This window comes from Ambystoma mexicanum, chromosome 1q (assembly GCF_040938575.1).
Source record: "Ambystoma mexicanum isolate Mex_15411 chromosome 1q, UKY_AmexF1_1, whole genome shotgun sequence".
In the NCBI taxonomy this organism is placed as follows: Eukaryota; Metazoa; Chordata; class Amphibia; order Caudata; family Ambystomatidae; genus Ambystoma; species Ambystoma mexicanum.
Genome location: NC_090922.1, coordinates 839,327,453 through 839,352,299, shown reverse-complemented (window position 1 = coordinate 839,352,299; position 24,847 = coordinate 839,327,453). Strand labels below are relative to the sequence as shown.

Here is a 24,847-nt window from a genome sequence, read left to right as displayed (position 1 = left end):
ATTTGAAGTAAGGTGAAGAATTGTTAATCTATCCAAGAGGAACTGGGCCAGGGGAAATCCCCCGCACTCAAAAATGGAAGAGTGCAAAAATATGACAAATATTACTGTTTATTGAAAGCTTTCGAAAACAGGGATCAAGTTATGGACAACACGCAATTCTCCAATACTTTCTCATAATTTTCAGGCTTGTCATGGTCTTTTAAGGCTACGCGATATCACAAAATGAATGATACATTGCAAAAACCTAAGGTAACATGGGATTGGTTAGTGTGGTAGACTACATATAGGATGTGTATGGGGATAGTAACCTTATTGACTAAACTGTTTTTGGTGGCTCCCCTGCGACCACCTCCTAAATGCTGCAACTACAGGCATGTCAGGTTAGCGTGCTGCTATTGCGCCTTGCAACAAAGTCTGAGTTAGGGCGGAAGATGAGTAAGGATTGGTCAGCAAAGGTCTTCTCTGCCTTAGGCCTTGGAAAATTACCAACAACTATCCAAGGTGGACTGACAGCCTAGTCTGAGCCCCTCTGCAAAATCAGCATGTCAGGCCTCTCTCTGTATTCTCAAGCCATTTTAGTGCCTTAAATTCATTTCAATGCAGCTGTGACTTCCATCTTTATTTACATGGCCATTCATGTTAGTTGCGTTCAGCGTCAGCAAGCAGTTTGTATGTATTCTTGTGCAACTTGTAGTTACTGCATAGCAAAGGTGTATCCGTCCTCTATCTAAGTGGGTCAAAAGCATGTTCTTTGTCTCTAAGACCAATTTAATCTAAGTGTCTGTGTAGCTTCATGCAGGAATGCATGTCTGCTTCTTGTCTAACGCATCTATTTATTTATTTATTTGTTGTTCGCTTGTTAGGTGCTTATATAGCAAGTAACAGCAAGTACATACTGTTTTAAATCGCCCACAGGGCAAAGGGAGGGATTAAGGGAGTGAAACACAATAAAAAACACAAAATATAAAAAAAAGTGGAGGGATAAAGGAAAAAGGACGAACCTACTATGCCTTGTGAGTATTCAGAACATGCAAGTGCTGCAAGGTAGAGGGCAGATGGCGTAGTTGCTTTAGTGTCCATGCTCGTAGGTGAGCAACAGATTAAGTGCATGGTATGGTGAGTGCTACAAGGCTTGGAGCCATGTTGGATGTAAGTGGGAGCCTCCAGGGTGCAGGGTGTGCTGAGGCAACTGCTGAGGGTAGACAGAAGCTGGGGCGATTGGGTGTGGGATGTCAGGGGACTCGAAGATGCATAAGTGCACAGGCCACCAATCACAGCAACTGAGGGATTAGGAGAGGAGAGAAGGAGGTAAAGAGTAAAGTCTTGAGAAGCTTACAGGATTTAAGACAGTCCTGCTCAAGGCGCATAAGGAGGGGGAGGCTGTTCCATAGGAGGGAGCCAGCTGCGGAAAGCGATCGACCTCCTGCACTCTGTTTAGCAAAACACTTTACACACAGAGTTGGTGCCTGAAGAACGTAGAGGTCTGAAGGGAGAGTTTTTAGTAAGATAAAGTTGAAGATAGTGTGGTCTCCAGGCCTAGACAGCCTTGTGGATGATGCAGAGGGATTTTAATTTAATCTGTGCATCATCCGGGAGCCATTGCAGACGTTTTAGGGCAGGAGAGATGCGGTCCCTGAGCTTAAGGCCAAGGATAAGTATTGCTGCCCTATTCTGGATTAGCTGGAGGAGTCGCAGAGTGGAAGAAGGTAGATTCAGGAGGAAGATATTGCAGTAGTCAAGCCTAGAGAGAACCAGGGATAGGGTAACATTGAGCCTCTGGGGGAAAGTGAGAAAAGGGAGAATTCCTATGAGAAGGAAGAGCTGAAAGTGGGAATTCTTGTCAATGTCCTGAGTGTGAGGGAGGAAGAAGAGAGAGGAGTTGAAGATGACTCCAAGGTTTCTGGCGTCAGAAGAAGGAGCAGGGGGAGAGCCCATGGAGGAAGGCCAGAGTGAAGGGAAGAACGAGGGAGCAGGGGTCCTGATGGGAAGGATCTCAGTTTTACAGGCATTGAGGCAGAGATCGTTGGAGATGCACAAGGACTGGATGGCATAAAGGCAGTCAGGGATGATGGAAGGTGCAAGGGGGCAGGGGTGTTGCTAGCCTTTTGGTTGTAGTTCCTGATATTCTATCCGGGGCTACAAACAAAAGACCAGGGGCTATAGCCCCTTTAGCCCCCCCCTAGCAACGCCTCTGCAAGGGGGTCAGCAGGAAGTTTGAAAAACAGTTGTGTGTTGTCTGCATAACAATGGAAGCTTGTGGAAAAGGAGGAGATGAGGCGTGCCAGCAGAGCAAGGTTAATGTTAGAGCCACTGGCAGAGAGTAGAACCCTGGGGGACACCACAAGTGGAAAAGGAAGTAGGGAAGGAGAAGGTTCTCAGGATGATTTGGGCTGAGCAGTTAGTAAGGAAGGATGTGTGCCAGTCCAGTGCCTGTTCTGAGATACCAAGGGCATCGTGGAACCTTTGTATGAGGATGGAATGGTTGACTGTGTCAAAGGCATAGGAGAGATCGAGTAGGATGAGGACATCTGGTGAGTTAGAGACCAGAGATGCAAGCAGTTCTTCACAGGTGTTCAAAAGAGCAGTTTCCGTGCTTCTGGATGCTCGGAATCCAGATTGATGGTTGTTGAGACTACCAACAAGTTCAGTGTGGGAGTTGAGTTGGGCAAGGCCAGCTTCTCCAGCAGTTTTCCCAGGAAGGTGGTGATGGAAATAGTGCAGTAGTTGGCAGGAGAGGACAGGTCTGCTGAAGGTTTTTTCAAGGGGGGGCGCTCAATTGAGTGTTTGAGGGAGGAGTGGAAGGATCCAGTGGCAAAAGAGTGATTACAGATATCAACGAGTGCCGAGGCAAGAAAGGCGATGTTGTCCTTGATGGTTCTGCATGAGCAAGGGAAAACCTATTTAGGAGAGACATTCATGGAGCGGACAACTCTGGTAACTTCTTCAGGTGTGACAGGGGAGAAGGAGGAGAGGGAGGAAGGAGGAGAGGGAGGGGCCAAGGGAGGCAAGGAGGTGTGAGATGGCTTGGGAGGGTGAGTAACAAGGGTGTTCAGAATGTCCTGAGTTTTGGTGGCGAAGTGCATTGCAGAGGGCCTGGGGAAGGGGACAGGGAGGAGGAGACTGAGGAAGGGTTGGCTAGTTCCCTGCAGATCTTGAAAAGTTCAGCCGTGTTGTTGGATGCACCGGAAACCAGTTCCTGAATGTGGGCTCTTTTGCTGGCACGGATGGAGAGTCTGTATTGCCTTTGAGCAGACATCAAGGCAGTTTGTCAGGGGATGAGCCTGAGCTTTGCGACTTCCGTTCCGCCGCTCTGCACTTTCGTTTCAGGGCCACAAGATCGGAGTCGTACCAGGTGTTACGCTTAGAGACAGGTTTCAGGCAGATCCTCATGACTGGGCAAGTGTGTTGAGAGTATTGGTGATGGCCAAGTAGAGGTTGCTGAGAGCAGAGATGGTGGTAGAATCTGAGTTAGTAGGGCAAGGGGGAATGAAGGTGGAAGTGAAGGCAGCAGCTGACACTAGTTTCATCGGGCGAATGTCAGTGAATGAGGTTGGCAGGGCTTTTTGAGGGGTGGTCAGAGGGTCCAAGGGAACCAGGTGTGAGTAGAGGATAGAATCATCTGACCAAGAGAGAGAGGGGTGAACAGTGGGGGGGGAGGTCAAAGTGGATGAGGGCATCCAGAGTGTGTCCAGGTGAGTGAGTTGGACCAGACGGGAAAATGGAGAGGGAAAGAGAGGTGCAGAGGTCAATGAAAAGGGTGGATGCCATGACAGGGGAGTTTTGGATGTTGAAATCACCCAACAGGAGGAGATTGGAGGTGGATGAAAGTAAGAAAGAACAGAAGTCAGCCCATTCATAGTGGAACAGGTTGGTAGCTCATGGCGGCCGGTAGGTAGTAGCTATTGTCATCAAGGTGGAGGAGGGAGAGATGACCAACTTGCACACCAGGCTCTCAAAGGAAGAGTAGAGATGGGTGGTAAAATGGAAGAGGGAACCCACTCAGGGTAGATTAAGCCCAACCCCAACACCAGCACGGTGAGGTCGAGGCTTGGAAATGATCTTGAAGCTGTCAGGGAGGAGGGAGTCAAAAGCAGTGACTGAGCTGGCATTGAACCATGTCTATGTAAGAGCAAGAATGTCAAGGTCAATGTCTTCAAGTAGGAAGCAGATGTCAGCGGAGTGTTTGTTGGCTGAGCAGGAGTTAAGAGTCACCAGATGGAGTAGGTCTCAGCCTTTGAAGGTTTTCTGAGGCGGGGTACAGGGGCGTGGTACATTAGTCAGAGGGGGAGGGCTAGAGAGAGTAGTTGGGGGAGAGGTAGGAGAAGGAAGGAAGTTAATGAGAGGCGGCAGGATTCCGTCAAAGAGAAGGAGGTTGGGTTGAGGACCCTGGAACAGGATAGTGCCTGTGTGTTAGACATTAATGAAGCAACATGAAGATGAGAAGTTAGCCAAGAAGACTTCCCACTTGGTGCCACCATTAATGGGAGAGGATGTGGAAGGAGAGAGAGCAGAGATGAGATGGTGGGTCCATAGATCTGGAGAGGGGACAGAGAAGAGGATGTCAGTGAAGACCTCTCTGGAAGATGCGCTGACATAGGTGTCTGCGATGGGAAGTCCAGGGTTTGCACTTAGGATTTCTTGTTTGTGTTTTTTCCTTTCCAGACTTCGTGAGAGAGGTGGGATGGGTGATAGTGTAGCAGTTAGAGAAGATGGATGAGTTAGTGAGAGCCATGGGGCGACAGAGATTAGCAGATGAATGGAAGAGGAGTGGCTGCACAGCACAGGTCTAGCTAAACTCACCAGGTGGCCTAGTCCCCAAAGGCACATATGCAATCCTAAATGTAGATCGAATTTCAAGAAAAATAATGGCAAAATGCAAAGCAGAGATGTAAAGGCACACACACCTAAATTCGATTTTCGAAAAACATGGCACAAATGCAATGCACAGATGAGGTAGGTTAGTTGAGGCAAGGTAGGCAGAGTACAAAAGCATAGCAAAAAGGATCAGACAGTTAGTGGAGGAGGCAATGGGAGAGTTCAGCCATCACTCACTGGTAGATCATCTGCAGAGAGACTAGAGGTCCAAGGGTCCAAGTTCATGAGGTGGTAGTATATATCTGGAGGCCGAATCATAGTTTGAGGAGGGGGGGGGCAAGAAGGAGAAGGCCCTCCTCGGCCCCGACAGGCACAGACAGGACTTGGGAGTGGAGCCTTTGGTGAATGGGCTGGCTGAAGTATGCTGGCTTTGGGATTGGCTGAGATGCGGAGCCACGAGCCAATCATTGCTGGAACTTCCTGCACATGGAAGTCCAGACCAGTGCTGATCCCTGGGGCGGCCATATTGAAAGGCCAGTGAGGAAGCACTAAACTGAGGTGCCACAATCAAAAAACCCAATCTCTAGTGCGCTGTAGCTTTTTTCAAAGTTGTAATTCAATTGTGGCCAGATTGTACAAATTGTAATGCTATAAAGTCCCCTCAGTTACAGAAAAGCCTACCTGTGCTTTTGTAATTCTCGTGGTGGTCCCAGGGAGCACTCGGGAGCCTTGTGGTGGGGAGAGGCTCTCTCTTAAGGCAGTCGTGTGTTGCTGCAGATGTCAAAGTCTTACTAGTGACATCATCAGCCTTCTGCATGGTTACAGTCAGTCTAATTTCTCCATTGACTGCAAATGTATCTCTTCAATGACATCATCAGGCTAGGGTCGAAATGACTGTCAGAGTGAATAACGTTTCTCACATCTGCAGTACATCGGTAATGGGGACGAAGGGGCCAGGAACAATGTACACCTTTAGTATCTGCGACGTCGAGATGAGGGCGGGACTGGTGCCACGAGGGCCACATTTATGTCTCCCTCTTCATATGAAATGTAAACATAAATCTGTGCAGTTCATAACATGTGTGTCACTCTACCCGATCCATACTTAGTGTGCCTTTAAACCAATGTTTTGGGGAGCCTGATGTATTTTTAACTGTGTATATGTTCACTGAAGTTCACTGCAACAGCCACCACATAACATTTCACTATGGCAAGTTATCAAAATAGCGTTATGTATTAAACTATTTGAATATGTGGTATCCTCAGGTTGTGATGGTGAATAGCAAAACAAATCTGTAAAACATATGCTGCAGTGCATAAGAGAGCCAGATATCAATCCACAACATAGCTTTCTACCTTGATGAGAACACATTAATTTACATAATAAAGTAGAGATGTGGGGGCATGCTCTTGCTGTTGATATCTGCGTGAATGTCTATTTGGCTGAGAACAGTATGGGCCACACATTGGAAAGGCCACACTCTTGATTGGCTCGCAGACATCAACTGCAAAACCACCATCTCATCCAACTCTCCATGCCCCTGGACCGACCATCATCTCATTACCTTCACCATTGAGACCTCAACCAACAAGATCTTTTCTACCGAGCTTGCTCCAGTTGCCCCTACCAGAAATAAGAGAAACATAACGGCCGTCAAACTACTGCCACTGTTGCAGCCCCTCCTGTCTGCACAGCCCATTGACAACCCTGACCCAACCTTGATGACCAAAAACTACAATGACACCATGCTGGCTGCCATTGATCAATTGGCCCCACCTGGCCCTTCGCAAAGCCAAACAACCCGCTCACCTCAACGGGTGGTTCACCCCCACACTTAATGCCCTAAGAAACTAAAAAAGAAAGGCTGAAGCATTATGGAAGAAATCGCCAACAGAACTGAAAAAATAGGCTTCCTTAATACTGCGCAAGAATACAAAACTCAAGTTCTCCAAATCAAAAGCGTACTCTACAACGACAGAATAGCCAAGGTAAATTCAAAACCCATGGAATTCTTCTCTATACTCAGAGAGTTAGAGACACCTATCCCACCAGCCGAAAACTGCAACAAAAATGCAAGTTGGCGTCAGGACATTCAGAGTGCCTGGCTAAGTAAAATCACACAACTGCAGACCAAAATATCAGCAAAAAAGAAAACCTTGGCACAGCCCTCAGCGCCAGTTAATCTACAACCCACAACCACCAATAAGCTGGAAACGCCTCAATTCGAATTCACTAAGGTCACTAACGCGGAAGTGATACACATCATCTCCAGTTTAAAACCATCCAGATGCCAAGGAGATCCATGTCCATCTTAAGTCATGAAGGACTGCGCACGGTAGTGCTCCAGGTACGATTTTGAGGTCGGAGTATTTTACTCCCTGTTTTTAAACTTTGAGACTAAATGTGATTTTAAGAGAGTAGAAATTACTTTTCTCCTATGCAAGAGAGTAAAATGTATGCGACATCCAGCCGACGCATGCACAAACTGTATGGAAATCATTACCGTACGGCAGCTTTCTGCATTGTGAAAGAATACACCTTTCATTATTTCTCTAAGGTCTGGCCATTTGATCTCTCCTGTACATATTTAAATGTTGAAATCACAAAAATGTTATGATACAACAGTGCAGAGAGGCAATGACTTCATGTTAAATTCTACATCTAATCTAATGGTCAAATGGTTATTTATATAGCGCTTTTGGCCAAGCGCTGTACATATTTATCAAAATTATCAGCAAACCAAAGTTGCTACTCCTTTATCAACCTCGAAAGGATTGAAAGCTGAGCTGGATTTGCCGGGATTCAAACCTGCAACCTACAGATCAAGCACAGATTGCAGCAATGAGAGCTCAACCAGCTGAGCTATCTTATTGGCTAACATTCTTCAGAGGTCAGTTAACTGAGTATCGACTGAGGTATAATAATCAAAGTACATAGATGTTGGACGAACCATTTATGAAGCACTACATGAAGTTAAATACATATCTAGATTATCACAGGTACAGGTTTTGCAGAGTTTCTATTTCAATTACAAATGTAACTTTCATTAGTTTGTTTTTGAACAGCGCTTGCACTTCCTGGAGAGTCAGGTTTTGGATGTTTTAATTGTAGTCTTGAAGATTTGAGAGGCTAGAACACCTGTGATTGCTGTAATGACAACCACTCACCCTTGAGCAAAGACTGCTGTCACTGACCATTCATAGTAATGTACCCCATTGACTGCAAGGTTGAATGGATGTAATCTAGACTGTGCATAGTCATCATTTTACACACTTATAATGATAGTGTACATTAAATTATCAGTGTAAAAATGATCTGCCTCCGCATGATTATGCACACAGCACCAGAACTCTGAAAAATACAATTGTGCTGTGCAATACTGGTTTGCTTTCACTGGAACAAAAAGCATAATTTTTTACAAAATATTAATTCTCAATTGCAACTTAGTTTTCCATCTTATTATTTATACAATCCTAAAATTCTAGGAAATTATGCACAGTGCTTCTAAAGCTGAATGGAAAGAAACCATTCCTTTTATCACAGTGTGCAGTTTTTTTTTTTGAAAGGCTTCAGAGTAATACATTCTGTTTCAGAGGTGGCTTGCAATTACATCCATGTAGATACAAATCCAAAGAAGCCTCCTAGTTTCTATCAAGTAACCTGACCTTTGCATTGCCCTTTGCTCTAAACCTGTGTGTAAATGTACCCAGGAAAATAATAAAGCTGTCGTATTTGCAAGATTTTAATGCGTAAAAAGGCCTGGTATCTACCTAATCTGGAGGCCTGTTGTGTACCCTAAGATTCCTAGATAAGGGAGATGATGGGAGAATCCATCTACATGGGGAGGGGTGTCAACATGTGTGTAGTACGCACAAAACCGTAATGTTTAATGTCTTTTTTCTGTATTTAGATAAAGCCACAACCTGCATGAAGGAGTTCTCTAGGGGTTTGAAGAGTGCAACTTTCAACAGGGATGGCACATCAAAAATGGGCACGGGCTATTCATGTCACACATTTTGTGACAAAACTGAGCACTTCCTCATCTGCAGAAAGCAGCTGAGGGAGTACTCCTGGGCTGGCTTTAACTGTATAAGGAAACATGGTTTCCCTTTGACAGTTCAGTAGCCCAGCAGCATGCATGTCGAATCGGCCATACAAGGCCGAGGCATTTTGCTTCCCTAGGTGTGCATAGCCAATTGAAGCTGAAGGCTGGGGTAAGATAGCTTAGCTGGTTGAGTGCTCATTGCTGTGATCGGTCTTTGATCTTCAGGTTGCGGGTTCAAATCCTTTCACGGTTAATTCATCCTTTCATCGTTCCAAGGTCGATAAAGTGAATAACAATTTTGATTGGGTAATAATAATTATGTAAATATGTTCTATGTAAAGCACTTTGGGTAAAAGCGCTATATAAACAAGATATCACTGTAGAACCGAATGTGCGCTGGGTGCACTCCTGCACCTCTCGACATATTTAGAGCCTAATGGCAATAAGATGGAGGCGCTCTCACCCCATTGCGCATGTACAGAATCAGGAAGCTCTCCTTTCTTCTTGGTTCCTGTTGCATGCTGTATGGGAGTTGGAGAACCATTGTGGCAGGCGGCGTGAGGTGGAGTTTAGTCCAGACAGCAGCTGCAGGTAAGAGTAATTGGATGTATGTATGTACGTATGTGCGCATGCAAGGGTATGTGTCTGTAAGTGGGCATGTGAATTAGATAGAGCGTATGTTGTTCGGATGCATGTGTGAATGAGAGTGTACAATGTCTGGGTGCACTTGTGAATGACAGAGTGTATGCATGTTGGATGAGTGCACGTGTGAATGGGTGTGTACGTGCTGTATGCATAGGTATGCTTGCATGTGTGCTGGGCAGAGAGCAGGCCTTTGATTGGAGGGGGAGTGGCCTGCATTGGTGCAGGAGCCTTTTTTTTTTTTACTGGAATAAAGGGTAAAGCCAACACAATGAGTGTTCTTTTGTGGCCATACTGGACTACAATGGTTCAGTCAGTCTGGACATATTTTCTTTCTGTGGCATGGCATTGTTTACTGGCATGAAGGGTAAAGCCAACAGTTTGAGGGAGACCCACATTATCGAATTCTGGAGGGATCTGTTGGGTCAACTACTAAAACACAACAAAAGATACAGACACCAAAGAGATGCTCTGCAATATATACTGTGCAGTGTACAAATGCTCAAGGTAAAATGGGGATCGAGGTGCATTCGATACAGGTTTATTAAAAATGTAGTGATTATAAAATCAATGAAACAGTATAAAAAATACATGAATCTGTTATAAAAACAACCACAGAACAAATATTTAATTTCAAACATTCACCCTCCCATACATACACAGCACCACACGTGAACTCGTCACCATAGTGAAATTATAACAGCTGCTGCACAATGTTCTTGTGGAAATAGACTTGATTCATGAATCACGCATACAACCCGAATTTTCATGGAAAAACAAAGAGTATGCTATGCATGGTACTCTTAAACCATCTTAGAAAATGGCGACGTTGTATTAATCAGCCACATTAATGAAATGATTCCTAATCACTTAGTGGAGATTCCATTGGCAACACACACAACGGAATCTTCACTACATGACCGGGTATCTTGGTTTAAGAGTACGATGAATGATAGTGGACACTGGGGGTAATTCTGAGTTGGGCGGTAAGGGATACCGGGCACCGGTAAGGAGACCGGTGCCGGTAATTCCTTACCGCCCAATTCCGAGGTCTCTTAGCGGGAACCGTAAAGGACGTGTGCTCTGACCACACGTCCTTTTCGGGTCCCACTAAGGGACCAGGGCGCTAATAACAGGCCTGCTATTTGCGGGCCCGTTATAAGCGCCTTCCCCATTCCCATTGAGCCCTATGGGGGCTCAAATGGGAATGGGGAATGGTTGGTTGAATGGGGACTTACCGGGTCCTCCAGGGTCGAAATGACCCGGTAAGTCCCCATTCAACCAGACCGGACCGGTATGGGAGGCAGCCATGGTGCTAATAGCACCATGGCTACCGCCCAACTCGGAATGACCCCCTCTGACCTTTTGCAGGATTCATGATTCAAGTTTGAGAAGTGTTTGGGCCTCATTACGACCCTGGCGGTAAGGGGTTAACGCCAGCGTTAGCTGCGCCGACCCCTTACCGCCAACTACGAGGTCCCTTAGCGCCATGGCGCTTTTAACACCTGCTTTTAGCAGGTGTTAAAATCCATGGCGCTAAGGGACCATGGAGTTAATTACGCCACCGTAATTTACGGTGGCGTAATTAACGCCTTCCCCACTCCCATTATGCCCTATGGGGCAAAAATGGGAATGGGGAAGGGTAAATGGGGATTGGGGACTTACCGCCCCGCCGACCTCGGAATGGGGCGGTAAGTCCGCCAACCACCATGGCGTAAACGTAGTTTACGCCATGGTGGTAAAGTCACGGCCCAGGCGGTAACTTACCGCCTGGGTCGTAATGAGGCCCTTTGTCTACTGTGAATAGTGGTTTCTGTCTGTCAAGATAGTTGATGAGTAATATGAAGTTGAGAGACATGCCAAACTCTCACAGGATGAGGTGCTGCATCTTTGCCAACTTGCAGCCCTGGTGGTGTATCTGCACGCTGGTCTCTTGTCCAGGAGCTGGTGTTGTGTGCACGTGTTTACCAGATTTCTTAGTCTCGTGTGCAATTCTGTCCATGTACTCAACTGGGGATGCGTTGCCTACCTCGATTTTCATGCCAATGTGCACGATAGGTCTGAAACTGCCATGATGTCCTACTAGTCTTGCCCCCCAGCATTTGCTAAGCGCACAGGAAGATCTTGTACGCCACTCTGCCAGCATATTGAAGTAGCGCCAACTTCACTGCTTCATGGGTCCGTTTTTTTCGAGTGGGCTTCATATAGTTGGTTAAGCATGCCAGGCACAGCTTCCAGCGAGGAGCATCCGATGCAGGTGACACGTGACAGGAAGTCCTCCTGGGTTGGTTAAGCATGCCAGTCACAGCTTGCAGCAAGGAGCATCCACTGCAGGAGACACGTGACAGGAATAGGGGATGACGATTTAGTGCTGCCCCCTGCCGGCCTCAGGGCAGTAGCAGCAGACAGCAGCAGATAACAGCTTATATACCCTTGCCTTCCTTTCAAAGAAAAAGACATTTACTTCTTTTTCTTTTAACAAATGCTTCTGGTATTGTGGGATCGCATGTGTCAGTTGGCCCACATCGTTATGTGGGGCCGGCCTCCGTTGTGTTCTAAACACGCGACGTCCAGGACGTGACGTCAGGGGAAGGGGGGGGACGGGGAGAGGTTGCGGCAGTTGCCTCCAGTGTTTAATAAAGAAGGTTGACTAGCAATACTGGCTCCTGCGTATCATTGTCCCTGCGGCCTGCGCCCCGCGAGACACCTCACATGGAGTTACCCACAATGGCGACGAGCAGGTGAACGACCCGCCAGTGCTGTGTCGAGGTCTGCAGCCGAGCAGTGCAGCGCGTCGGCGCGCCTCGGGCACACCCGCACTTGGGAGCCGCGCACTACCCGCGAGGCAACGCGGACCAGCATCAACAGGCTGACGCTAGAAGGGAGGGGCTCGAGAGACAAAAGCCCGCTCCCCAAAGAAACGAGCCAGCTCCGCGACGCGGGTCGCAACGCAAGAAGGCATTGACAGGACGATGCGGGAGGGGAGGGGCTCGTGAAACGAGCGCCCGCTCCCCAAGATAACTAGTCAGCACCCGCTCCACCACGCGGTTCACCGCTGCCGGGAGGGCCGGAGCAACTGAACGGGTGGCAAACTACTTAGACATCACACGGCCCGCACCCAAGGAAGACACCACACGGGTAGGCACCGCCCACAAGCAAACTCCCCACGAGGCTGATACTCGTATAACACGGGCACATAACACAGTAAAGGACATAGCTAGAATTCAAAAAGTGAGCATCGTAAAGGACATAAAAAGAGTACACAAAGTACACACAGTACAGAAAAGAGGGCCACAACCAGAACCAATCAAACTAGCACTCCACTCAAAACCAGAATCCTAACACGCCAATCAGGATTTCGGACTCGGCAAGCACTACAGCCTCATCATCTGGAGGGGCAGGCACAGCAGCAGCTTCCTCAGGAGGGGCAGATGCCAACCAAGGCAACAACCCGCCCACACAAATGGAAGGAGGAGCCTCACAAGTAATGCATATGCCAAACCTTTTCGAAATAAGAGACACTTCAAATCTAGGACCTCGCTGGACCATATGGCTCAGAGATTTCAAGTTCTACGCCGGGGCCATAGGACTAACGGATGACACAAGACTAAAAAACACATTATTTATGGCAGTCGGACCGGCATTAAGAGACATTGCAGGGGAATTGCTCAATGTAGACACCGTCACATATGGCGAACTTCACGCCAAGTTGTCAGACTACTTCGCACCGCACACAAATGTTGACTATGAACTTCACATTTTTCACACTACCAGACAAGAGAGAGGTGAGTCCATAGACAATTCCGTCATGCGCCTTCGTATAAAGCTGAAGCACTGCGAATTTCACAAATACTCAAATGAGGAAGCGCTTAGATCGCAGGTGATTGCGGGATGCCTGTCACAACCATTCCACAAACAACTCCTACAAAAACAGAGATCACTTGAGGAAATTCTAGCGCTGGTCCACATGGAGGCCGCAGTCGACTCACAACTGGACAACCTAGGCAAGGTATCCATATAACAACAAGGAGAACATACTGAAACTATTAACAAGCTATACGCGAACCCCTCGCAGGGAGGAAAGCGCCCAGGGGCCACTTGCTACAAATGTGGATACGAATATCCACATGAGGGGGAATGCCCAGCCATAGGCCAACAATGCGCCGCGTGTGGGGGCATGGATCACTACAGGGCCATGTGCAAGAACGCACCAGTACACGCACAGGGCAGACCGCGGACACAAGAGAGGCGTAGATACATCCGACAAAGCCCGCCTTGATCCAGACGAGAGGGCGCCCGGAAACCCACGAGAAGAGAGGGCAGTGAGCGGAAAAGTCGCTACACTCGGATGACAGACGCTTGCCTGAGGACACGAGACACTCCCACAGAAGACATTTCGTAAGATACATCGAGACACGGTCCCCCACCAGCAGTGACACCATCCTCGGAAGAAGACCAACGGAAGAAGGAATATGTATGGGCCATCAATGATAACACCGCGGCCACGCAACACAGCCCCGTACTCACACTACAGGTCAACAACACCCCACTGAAATTCCTAATAGATACCGGAGCCACGGTCAACATCATCAATGAACAAGCATATGAAACGCTGGCACCGCCGCCCAAAATAAGGAAAGCCGCGGTGGACATTTACCCGTACAGATCCACGACCCCTCTGCCGTGCAAAGGCACGATCACGGCCTGGTGCTCCCACAAGGAACACACAGCAAGAATCCCTCTGCACATCATAAAAACGGAAGCCAACGGTGGATGTATTCTAAGCTTCAGAACGGCAGTGGAAATGGGCCTGGTACACATCCTCTATCAGCTGATGGCTCATAAATATTTCGCCAAACCAGAAGCAATTGAGAAATCATTTCCAAAATTGTTCACCGGCCTTGGAAAGCTAAAGCATAGAAAAGTACACCTGCACATAAACCCACTCGTCAAACCGGTAGCCCAACACTACCGAGGGATCCCATTCAATATTCAAAGGCAGGTGGAAGAGGAACTCGACAAGCTAATCAAAATGGACGTTATAGAACCCGTGTCGGGGCCCACCCCCTGGGTGTCACCCATCGTCCCTGTCCCCAAAAAGTCACCAGATGGGTCTATCCGCCTGTGCATCGACATGCGCAGAGAAAACATCACCATTGAAAGGGAGAGACACCAGGCACCCAGGATCACGGACATGATACATCTCCGCCACGGTTCAAGAATCTTCTCGAAACTAGATTTGACAAAAGGCTACCACCAGATTGAAATTGCGCCTGAGTCTCGATACATCACCACATTCGTCACCCACCTTGGCCTATTTCAATACAAAAGACTCAGCTTTGGCATTTCCTCGGCTGCTGAGATTTTCCAGGAAGAGATTCACAAAGTAATTCGACACGTCCCGAACTGTTTCAACTATTCGGATGATGTCCTGGTATACGGAAAAACACAAGAAGAACACAACACGGCACTACACAGAGTGTGCCAGGCAATGGAAGAAGCAGGACTAAAACTAAACAAAGCAAAGTATGAATTTTCAAAGGGATCCCTAAGATTCTTAGGGCACATCTTCTCGGACAAGGGTATGAGGCCAGATCCGGAAAAAGTGGAAGCTCTCAACTCTGCTACCCCCCACAAACACGACAGCGCTCATTCTTGGGCCTGGCCAGCTACTGCTCCAGATACCTAAAGGACTATGCCACAGTGAGTAACCCGTTGCGCCTGCTCACGTGCAGCACCGTTCATCTGGTCAAAAGAGTTCCAAGAGGCATTTGAAGCGATCCGAGGTGCCATATCGCGTGCGGAGGACATGGCATACTTCGACGCCAGCCGCGACACCGAAATAATTGTCGACGCCAGCCCAGTAGGCCTCAGTGCCATACTTACGCAAAAGGACCCAGGGGAGCCACACAACGTCCACATAGTAGCATATGCCAGCAGGAGCCTGACGACCACGGAACAGGCATACTCACAAGCAGAAAAAGAAAGCTTGGCGGTTGTATGGGCCTGCGAGTATTTTCACTTATTCCTGTTTGGTAAGGAATTCACGGTAGTCACAGATCACCAAGCACTACTGACCATCTACGGCAACCCCAAAGCCACAATGCCACCGAGAATTGCCAGATGGGGTCTGAGGCTGCAAGACTACAAATTCCCAGTCAAGCACCGGCCGGGGAAAGAGGAGAATCCCGCTGACTATCTCTCCCGGCACCCTACGACATCAACCGCATCTCAACCATCCATCGCGAACGCATACATTAACTACATCATACACCACCTGCAACCGCTGCCAGTCGGATGGGCAGAAATAGCGGCACAGTCAGAATCAGACCCGGCACTCCGAATCGCAAGACACTGCCTGCAGACAAACAAGAAGACCTTCATGAGACAGCAAGCAAGAGAAGAAACGGACGTGACCAGAGAGGTCGTGATCAAGTCCGAGATGAACTAACGATGGTAGACAGCAAGGTATTGCTAAAAGGGTGCAAAGTGGTCGTCCCAAGGGCCCTCCGAGAACGGATGGTACACCTGGCCCACGAAGGACACCGAGGAGTGGCGGCCACGAAACGACTCCTCCGACCAAAAGTATGGTTTCCACAGCTTGACCGCCTGGTAGAAACCGTCGTGGGGGGCTGCCACATATGTGCACAGGTAGCTCCACCCCGCACCCCAATCCGCTACAAATGTCATCACTGCCGAATAAAGTGTGGGAGGAGCTCGCAGTAGATCTATTTGGGCCACTAAGTGACGGCACGCATGTGGTGGTACTCATGGACGAACACTCACGATACCCTGATGCACAGATCGTGGAAAGCAGCTCAACCTCAAGTGTCATCCCGGCACTCGACCGAATCCCTTGGGAATATGGGATTCCCAAGGTCATAAAATCAGACAACGGTCCCACGTTCGTAAGCCATGAGTTCCAAAGATTTGCAAGATACATGGGATTCCAGCATCGACGGATAACCCCTCGCTGGCCACAGGCAAACGGCATGGTCGAAAGATTTATGGCCAATGTCAAAAGAACATTACAAATCGCCCACATTCAAAACAAACCGTTTGAGCAGGCCCTCAATCAGTTGCTCAGAGAGTACAGACATACGGCCCACAGCACGACGGGGATATGCCCAGCAGACCTGTTATTCCGGAGACCAATTACCACGAGATTACCAGAGTACCCGAGACCGAAAGAACCGACCAGCCTAGAGCAAGAGGCCAGAGTCAATGATGAAACGAGTAAGGCTCAGATGAAGGAGGTAATGGACAGAAAGAGACGGGCTCGTGAGAACCCAATGTAACCAGGCGACGAAGTATGGCTCAGGCAACCAAAGAACTGGAAAGAGGAAGCCACCTTCGCACCCACCCCCCTTGTCGTGACACACAAGAAAGGAACTATGGTCACGGCGCAGAGGAGTGACTGCTTGTCAGTAACCAGAAACAGTTCACAATTCAAACGGCTAATGCCGAGTCAAGGAGGTCGGTGGGAATGGGATAGAGACAGTGAAGACGTCAATATGCGTGAGAAACTGTACCACGTAGACGGCAAAGAGTCGGAAAGTGAAGTACATACTGGAACACCCGAAAGGGAAAGGATGACCCCGACCCAGTCAAGGCGCCCCCAGAGGAGCCGCATGAAACCGCTTCGCCTCATAGAAGAAATGGGGTAAGCAGAAAGACAATGGTCCTCTCATGTTAAAAAGGGGGGAGATGTCAGTTGGCCCACATCGTTATGTGGGGCCGGCCGCCGTTGTGGTCTAAACACGTGACGTCCAGCATGTGACGTCAGGGGAAGGGGAGGGACGGGGACAGGTTGAGGCAGTTGCCGCCAGTGTTTAATAAAGAAGGTTGACTAGCAATGCTGGCTCCTGTGTATCATTGTCCCTGCGGCCTGCGCCCCGCCCGACACCTCACATGGAGGTACCCACAGCATGCACTGTCACCAGTTTTGTTCCTCCAACCTTTAGTGCGGGAGCGGTAAATCATGAGGCTTCCACATGTTTGCTCCTTTACAGAGTACTGTTTGAATTTGAGGACAACCCCTTCATTGGCCTTTGCATTTTGCTTCCATGTGCGGGTGCATGTGTGTGCGTGGGGCCTAGGGGTGTGACCCCTGACACAGGCTTCTTCACTGCATAACAGGGGTCCCTACGTTTCTGTAATGATCTTGACCTCATTCTGCTTAAACATAACACGCCCTAGAATCCGCTGCTATTGGAACAGAGCTGCCTGTAGTCATAGGGGCCACGTACACGGAGGCAAAGAGGTCAAGTCCCCTCTATGCTCCTCAGTGATTGGGGCAGGAACCTCGCCTGCCCACCGTACAGATGTGATTGGATATCTGCGGCGATGGGCTTTCTATCTGCTCTGCGTTTATGATTTAATGAGAGTTCTATGTGTGGAATGCTGTGTGAGTGAGCGGCTGAGTGTTCTAAGGATGGCACTTCAGAGAGATTGGCTAGGAGAGAGGTTGTACTGATGTCCTGTGCTTCTACGTACCTGCTCGGGTCGGAATATCTCTGTAGCCTGTAACTACAAGAATAACTTCTGCTCTTTCATGCCTGTGACTCCTGTCTCCCCTACTTGACGGCTCCTATATGGGGCTATGCATGGTGTCCATATTGCTACAGATCACAGGAACTGTACTGTTGATGATAATGCAGTCCTTTTGGCCAGAATCCAGTGATCCACATCTGATATTGAATACTTTGAAAGTTAATAGATGAGCCCTGAGGTAGAAACTTAAAAAGGTAGCTCGCTTGGTTGAGTAACTGTGGCTGGGATGTCATGTGTTAAGAACGGCAAGTAAATCCTATTATTCTTTTCCAAATTCGTCTATAAAATGCACTGATTCGGCTCATTATTTGCAAAATATTTCTGGAGTGTTCATCACCAACCTCCCCACTGAGGGAGACACTCTTTCTCACTTTGCTCAGGCGTTTGGTCATATTCTGTGGTGGGGGAGTTTCTCCACCTTTAGTGACAATGTAAAGTTGTCATCCATGTCTGTAGTTTCAATGTCACTGAACATGCTTTCATTCCTACACAAGTCATGTTGAAAGAGTGAGAGCTGCTTTCAGAGGGAAGTAATCGAGAGTCAATGAAAAAGATATGTGTCACACGTAGGAAGATGGAGTGTGGTGGCAGCGTGCACAGACACCGCTGTGTCTTTCTACATGGACAGGCATGGCTCTGTGTACCTTTGTTTACATGTAGACGCCTCTTTATGACTGCCGCCGGAGTCATTTTTTTACCGGCAATGGACAATTACTGGGGCATTCCGGCCTCGCCGGACCTGGTAATTGCCAATTGCCGGGTGCTGGTAATTATTACTCCCCATTCCCATTTGAGACCCAATTGGAATCGATGGTAATGGGGAGGCCAGTAGCATCGGCACCGTTAATAACTGTGCCGGTGCTACTGTGTAGGTCTGCTCGCGGGTGCCGTTCTGCCCAGCAGGTCAGACCTGCCGGGCTGACAGGCACCCGTGAGCAGACCTCATAGTTTGCCGGTCCGGTAACAACGGTACTGGCAAGCTTACCGGTACCGTTTTTACCGGACCAGCAACATTGTAATGAGGCCCAGTGTTTAATTTGTGTGGGTGTTTGCAAGGGGTTAGCTCCAGCACTTATTTCTGAGCCCCAGTATTTATTTTCCCAGTCTGATTATGCTGTGGTTTTTTGGTTTTGGCAACTTAATAATTTGAATTCACTTCACTAGTTGTCACACAACAAGCAACAACCTGATGACTCAGGTGTGCAGGAGAGTGCTAGTTATCCATTTTCATGGCTAACAAAGAGCTTTTAGTTGGCAATTCTGGTTGCTTGTAACCGGTCATGACCATACAGCGCTCCAGTCATCCTGCACTGCTGCATCTCTGCTACAGGAATGACCAGCAACACTACCACAGCAGTGTTGGATGAGAACAAGAGGACAACCACCATCCAACAGCACCAAGGACAATGCCAGGGAAACTGCCCTTGCCTAAGAGTAGTGCCCGTCATGAGTGCTAACATATACACAACGATTTTACAGTATTAGACAGACACGTTCAACAGTTTAGCAATGATTTCTTTCCTACATTTGTCAGTAAATTTACCATAGGAGGAAAGCCCATTTGCTCTTTTGTCTGTGGATAGATGGGCAACGTTTTCCACTTGCCACTTATAGAATCCAAACTGTTAGCAAATGATGGTGTGTTTAAAGAAGCACTTAAACATTTGTATTACACCAGTATGTTATGTTATTTTTTATTGATTGGTATCTATAAATTGGTTAGCGCATCCTTCACTGACAATAGCTATTGGAAGTTGCAGCTTTAACCCTACAAATACTGACACTCTGGGGAGCAGCCGTGGGTGGTGGCATCAGTGGGAAGGGAGTTGCCCTCTGGGTGCTAGAAAATGCTTGTACCCTGACACTTACTGTTTTACGGATTAAACACTGCAAGAAGAGGAGTGGTTGTGCGCTTGCAGTAGTGTGTCTTTTTGTTAAACCATTATTTTAATTTGTAGCTACCTCTTATTGTGTACGTATTTAAGCAGGGGTGAGATTGAGTGCATTTATTCACACGTATATTTGTGTCTGTGTGTATGCAGAGATCTCATTGTTTACCGGGTTTCTAGGCTGTATGTGTAGCAGCTTGCAGAGGTGCTCTTATGTGTATGTATGTACAGGTGTGGTTCCGTGCCTGTATTTCTACGTATGATTATTATATGTTTGATTTTACTCCAGAGTTGTGACTACGCAGATGTATTAAACTGAGAGACTCTTCATGTATTGACTGCTCCAGGTCCTTCTTCAAGGCCATTTTCTGCATGTTTCTCCCGTCTTTCCTCAGCCACAACCTCTGAGTCTTTCTTTCATCTCCTTGATGCAGAGTTTGATGGAGAATCGGTCGGATGACAGCCGGAACTGTAGTCATCACCGGTGGAATCCTCGCGACGGTGATCCTCCTGAGCATCATAGCTGTTCTCTGCTACTGTAGGTTACAGGTAAGTTCTTTATGAGTACAAACACTTCTCTCTCTATTGTAGTGAACCAACCTTTATAATCCAGGTGCCAATTCTGGTCTGCAACACAAATTAGGTTCTGCAGGTCCCCAAGCACTGCACACACAGTCCACCTCAGAACATTGTGTTATTGGGTGACTTCAATATTAAAGTTGTGGACAGCAGTGACTTAACCAATACACTTCTTCTCAATTGAAATGACTTAAATGAGACTCAAAAAAATCAATGTCATGGCACATTCAGCCAAGAATATGCTGGATTTAAGCTATACATGCAAAAAACTGTGTTAATTCCTTCGATTTAGGGCGTATTGCTGGAACTTTCCTTTTCCTATTGGTGCACAAGGTGCGGTGGGATGTTATTTCACGTGATCCTCTCTTCTGTTGAGGAGGTCCTGATGGCCACGAGTTTATCCAAGTTGCGATGTTGTATTCACAATCGTTTTGGTTTTGAACAGATGGTGATCCTGGGTCATTAAATTCAACAAAGTATTTTTTCTTTCTGGGATTCTTTCAATGTGGTAAGCTGATACAAAGAATTGGGAAACTAGAACAATTACAAAAGGATGACAGGCAAAAGAAGCTATCTGTCCATGCAGACTAAGCCCGCTGATCGGAAGCTCTAAAATGCAAAACAAGCATGGGCAAAGGCAACAGTTTTAGCGTTTGTGTAGGCATGGGATAGGCTTTTGCTAGGCACTGCCACAATGGTACGACCTGGCCATTGAATGGCAACAGATGGAAAATGGTGAGTGTTCCTTGGCATTTGATGTCAGTGCTTTGCAAATTCCACTCTAACATCTATATACAAGCCTAACCTGTTGGATTTGCCATGCTTGTTTTTAACAGAATTTCAATCCAAGAAATAGATGTGAGGACATATATTGCTTGTAAATCAATTAGCTGAGAGCACACATGGTTAAGACATTTTCATTACACCAGGGGCTCATTTACAGCAGCAATTAAGCCATTAACACCTAGAAGACTGCTTAAAAATATAACCTTTTCATTTCAACATTTTATATTGCTGGACCTAACCAAAAGGCATCAATGTGCAGTAAACAGTAAATATCAGTAAAGTAAGGGCAAACCTTTTGATCAAGGCAGAATTACTTAGAGAACAGGAACTTTTTAAGACCTTTATCGAATAGTAGCAGTAAAGGTAATAAGTGTAGGATGGGAGGCAATCAATTCCAGAATCTGGGCAAAGCAACAGGAAAAGCTTATTTTGAAGACTGTGACTTGAACTTTGTGAATGTTCAGGCATAAGCCGGCTTTACTGTGTGTCTGCTTAGAAGCACCTGCTATCTGGACTTTTTCGACCAGTTAGGGTGCTCGATGTAAATTAGTTGCTTTGTGTGTAAAACAGCACAATTTAAAGAGAATCCAGGCTTCAACGGGCCACCAATGAAGATTGATGCGATCCGATCGTTTATCCATTTCCTGGCCACCATTTGAGGAGCTGCCTGCAAGGAAGACTTAACAGGTCGGAGATCATAACTAGATGCACCCAGAAGAATGACTTTGCTGCTACCATCAATGTGAGAGAGAACGAAAGCCTGTATCACGGTACAAAAAAGATCAACTGGAACAAGGCCCTTTTTCCAGTGTCAGATTTTAACAAGAGCATGTCATCAAGCAAAGAGATTTCACTACAGGAACAAATGTTGCCATCATTTTCTTTGGTAAGTTGGACTAGCCAGGGAGAGACCATTGTTTCTTTACCAGATGGAGGTAGAAGAAAGAATTCTTAAATTGTTAAGTTTCGGATTAGCAGACACCACCCAGCTCTCAATTTTAGACAAGAAGGTCACCAAGATATGGTGATCTTAAGCCGATTATACTCGGAGATGAGAATTGGGTATCATCGGCATATTGATGAAATTTGACCCCAAACATCTGACCAACGTCACCCAAAGGTTCAACATAGATAATAGAGCCCTGTGGGACACCACAGGTGACGGGCACATTCGATGATATGACAGACTTAACCTGAAGACCTTGTTGGACAGAAGTAGGATAAGAATTAAGCCACGTTAAAACAGTTCCATCCGGGCCAATTCAAGCATAAAGAATATCTAACAGTGCATTATTATTGACTATGATAACAGACAGGCACAACCAACATCGTAAATAAGCAACATGTCATCTATATATGCAGGACGTACGAGCTGGTGATTGCCAATTTGATTCACTAACTCAATTGCAATTACCACCTCAAGAATTTTATTTACAAATGGGAGGCCTGGGATTGGCCGGTAATTATTAAATACATTGAGGTCTAAAGAAGACTTTTTTTTTAAAGTGGAGAGAAAAGTCCAGTCTTTTAGTATGATGGAAATATTCCTTGAATCATAGAAAAATTGATCAGGCTACTAAAATTTGAGAGAGTCTAGGGAGGAAGAGCTTTCCAAAATGCTCCCGGAATAGGATAATCAGCATAGATTGTAGGCTTTAATGAGGTAATAATACATCATAACTCCTTTGTAGATAGAAATTGGAAGTTTTTCCAAATTGATGTTTCATGATCAGAAAATAGAGACAAAGGGGGGAAAATACTTTCCTCGACCGCCCCTCTCAAATAACTTAAATCTTCTCTGCAAAAACGTGTTTGTCAAATTACATCTCTCCCTAGAATAATAGGGAGGTGGAACTGGGACAATGACAAACTGTTTTGAAGAGGTCCTTGGAATTAGAACAGGCATTGGTATTGGCAAGCCCTATACAGCACAACGTTTGATGTTACTGAATGATAGAGCTACCTCAAAGAGATCCCAGGAAGATATGTTTTGGGTGGGAAGGTGCAGGTAGTGGGTGGGAATGGCCATAGGGATTACCATGGCTAGGGTCAGCAAATGGGCGGGTAAATGACCAAGCGATGCACATAGATCATGTGTCCCTTCTCACATCCCATGTGCCTCCTATGTGTACTCCAGTGCATTCATGTTGGTGTATAGTGGTACTAAAGTGCCAATTAATAGCCAAAACATAAAAGAAAACTTCACTGGTCACCTGGCTACCCTCTGATCTCGGGCCCAGGTTCCTTCCCCCGCAAGCTGCACCCCTGCACTGCCTCCCGTGCAACCCCTGCACTCGGGGGCTGTTTCTGTATGCCTACGGTCCCCACCAGCTCTTGACTCTTGATGTCTGCACTTACCCCTGCACTTGCCACTAGCTGGCTGCACCTTTAACTACTGTTTTATTTATTCTATTTATTTTACTGTTAATCCTATGTATTGCACTGCCCCCTCCCCCTACCCGTCCTTTCCCTTTCCCCATCCCCTCCACTTGCTTGATCCCAATGTCACCTGGCCCATTAAGATCGTTGTCTCTGTCTTCCCTCTATTCCCCCACACCTGCCTCGTCACGCATTGAAACACTTGTGTATAGGCGCGTTATAAATGCCATGTCATATAATATCATGTGTGCTGCACATGTCTTTCTACTGCCTTGCTTATTTCAGAGTGTTGTTACAAGTGTTGCAAGGTAGAGCCATTTCTACTGCAGTGTATATAACGTTTCATTTTTTCATTTTGCCGCCACCCCCTCCACCAGCTGCCGCCACACTACAGCAGTAGTGGGAGGATTCTTTTTTTTTGGAAGGAGGCAGTGGAGTTATGGAACATTCAAAAGGCTCCACCACTTGTTTGGTGCACACAAATGCAAAAAAAGGTCCAAATGTGCAGTGGACGTCCTTCTTAAAAGCAGAAACTTGATTTTGCGATGGGAATGTGGCGGGGCAGAGTGATATGCTACTTTTGAACTGTTACTGTGCAAATCTGCAACACCGCACAATTGGCACGGCCATTTGCGTGAAGAGCGATTTGTGTTCTGTAGTGCCATTCACACATTGGGCCTCATCACGAGTTGGGCGGTATCCCAGCAGTTTCCCCGTCGGCATACCACCCATGGTATGCCGCCAACTTGTCCGGCGCTATTAGCGCTGGATCACGGGTTTAGCAGAATGGTAGTTGCCCATTCCTCATTGGGCCCATTTGGGAAATCCCATTCCCCATTAGACCCAATGCAGAATTTTCACTGCTTTTACCACCCTGTGGTATTACTGCACGGTAATAATGCGGAAAATCAGAAAATTCCCGCCGGTATTCCCCCCAGCTCAGAGCTGGGGGTAAATGCTGCCAAACCCATGATTTGGCATACCATTAAATGAGGCGGGGATAGCCCGCCGCATTTAAGGGTTACTGCCAAACTCGTGATGACCCCGATTGACTTAAAATATCGGAGATTGGGCACACGCCTTCTTCGTTACCAGGCGTGCTGCTTTCTGTGCACCAGCAAACTTAAATCAGGCTCTCTGTGGTGCAAAGCGTGCTGG

At 47.1% G+C, this 24,847-nt stretch overlaps 1 protein-coding gene across 2 annotated transcripts in view; it reads left to right on the top strand.

Annotated features, from left to right (window-relative positions):
• LOC138537711 (protein FAM163A-like) overlaps positions 1-24,847 on the top strand; it is a 440,835-nt gene that overhangs the window by 354,693 nt on the left and 61,295 nt on the right. For both annotated transcript variants that reach the window (XM_069641472.1, XM_069641471.1), the window contains one exon: positions 20,380-20,494. In XM_069641472.1, coding sequence (XP_069497573.1) covers positions 20,402-20,494 — 93 coding nt within the window. In that variant the 5' untranslated portion in view covers positions 20,380-20,401. The remainder of the gene's footprint in view (positions 1-20,379; positions 20,495-24,847) is intronic.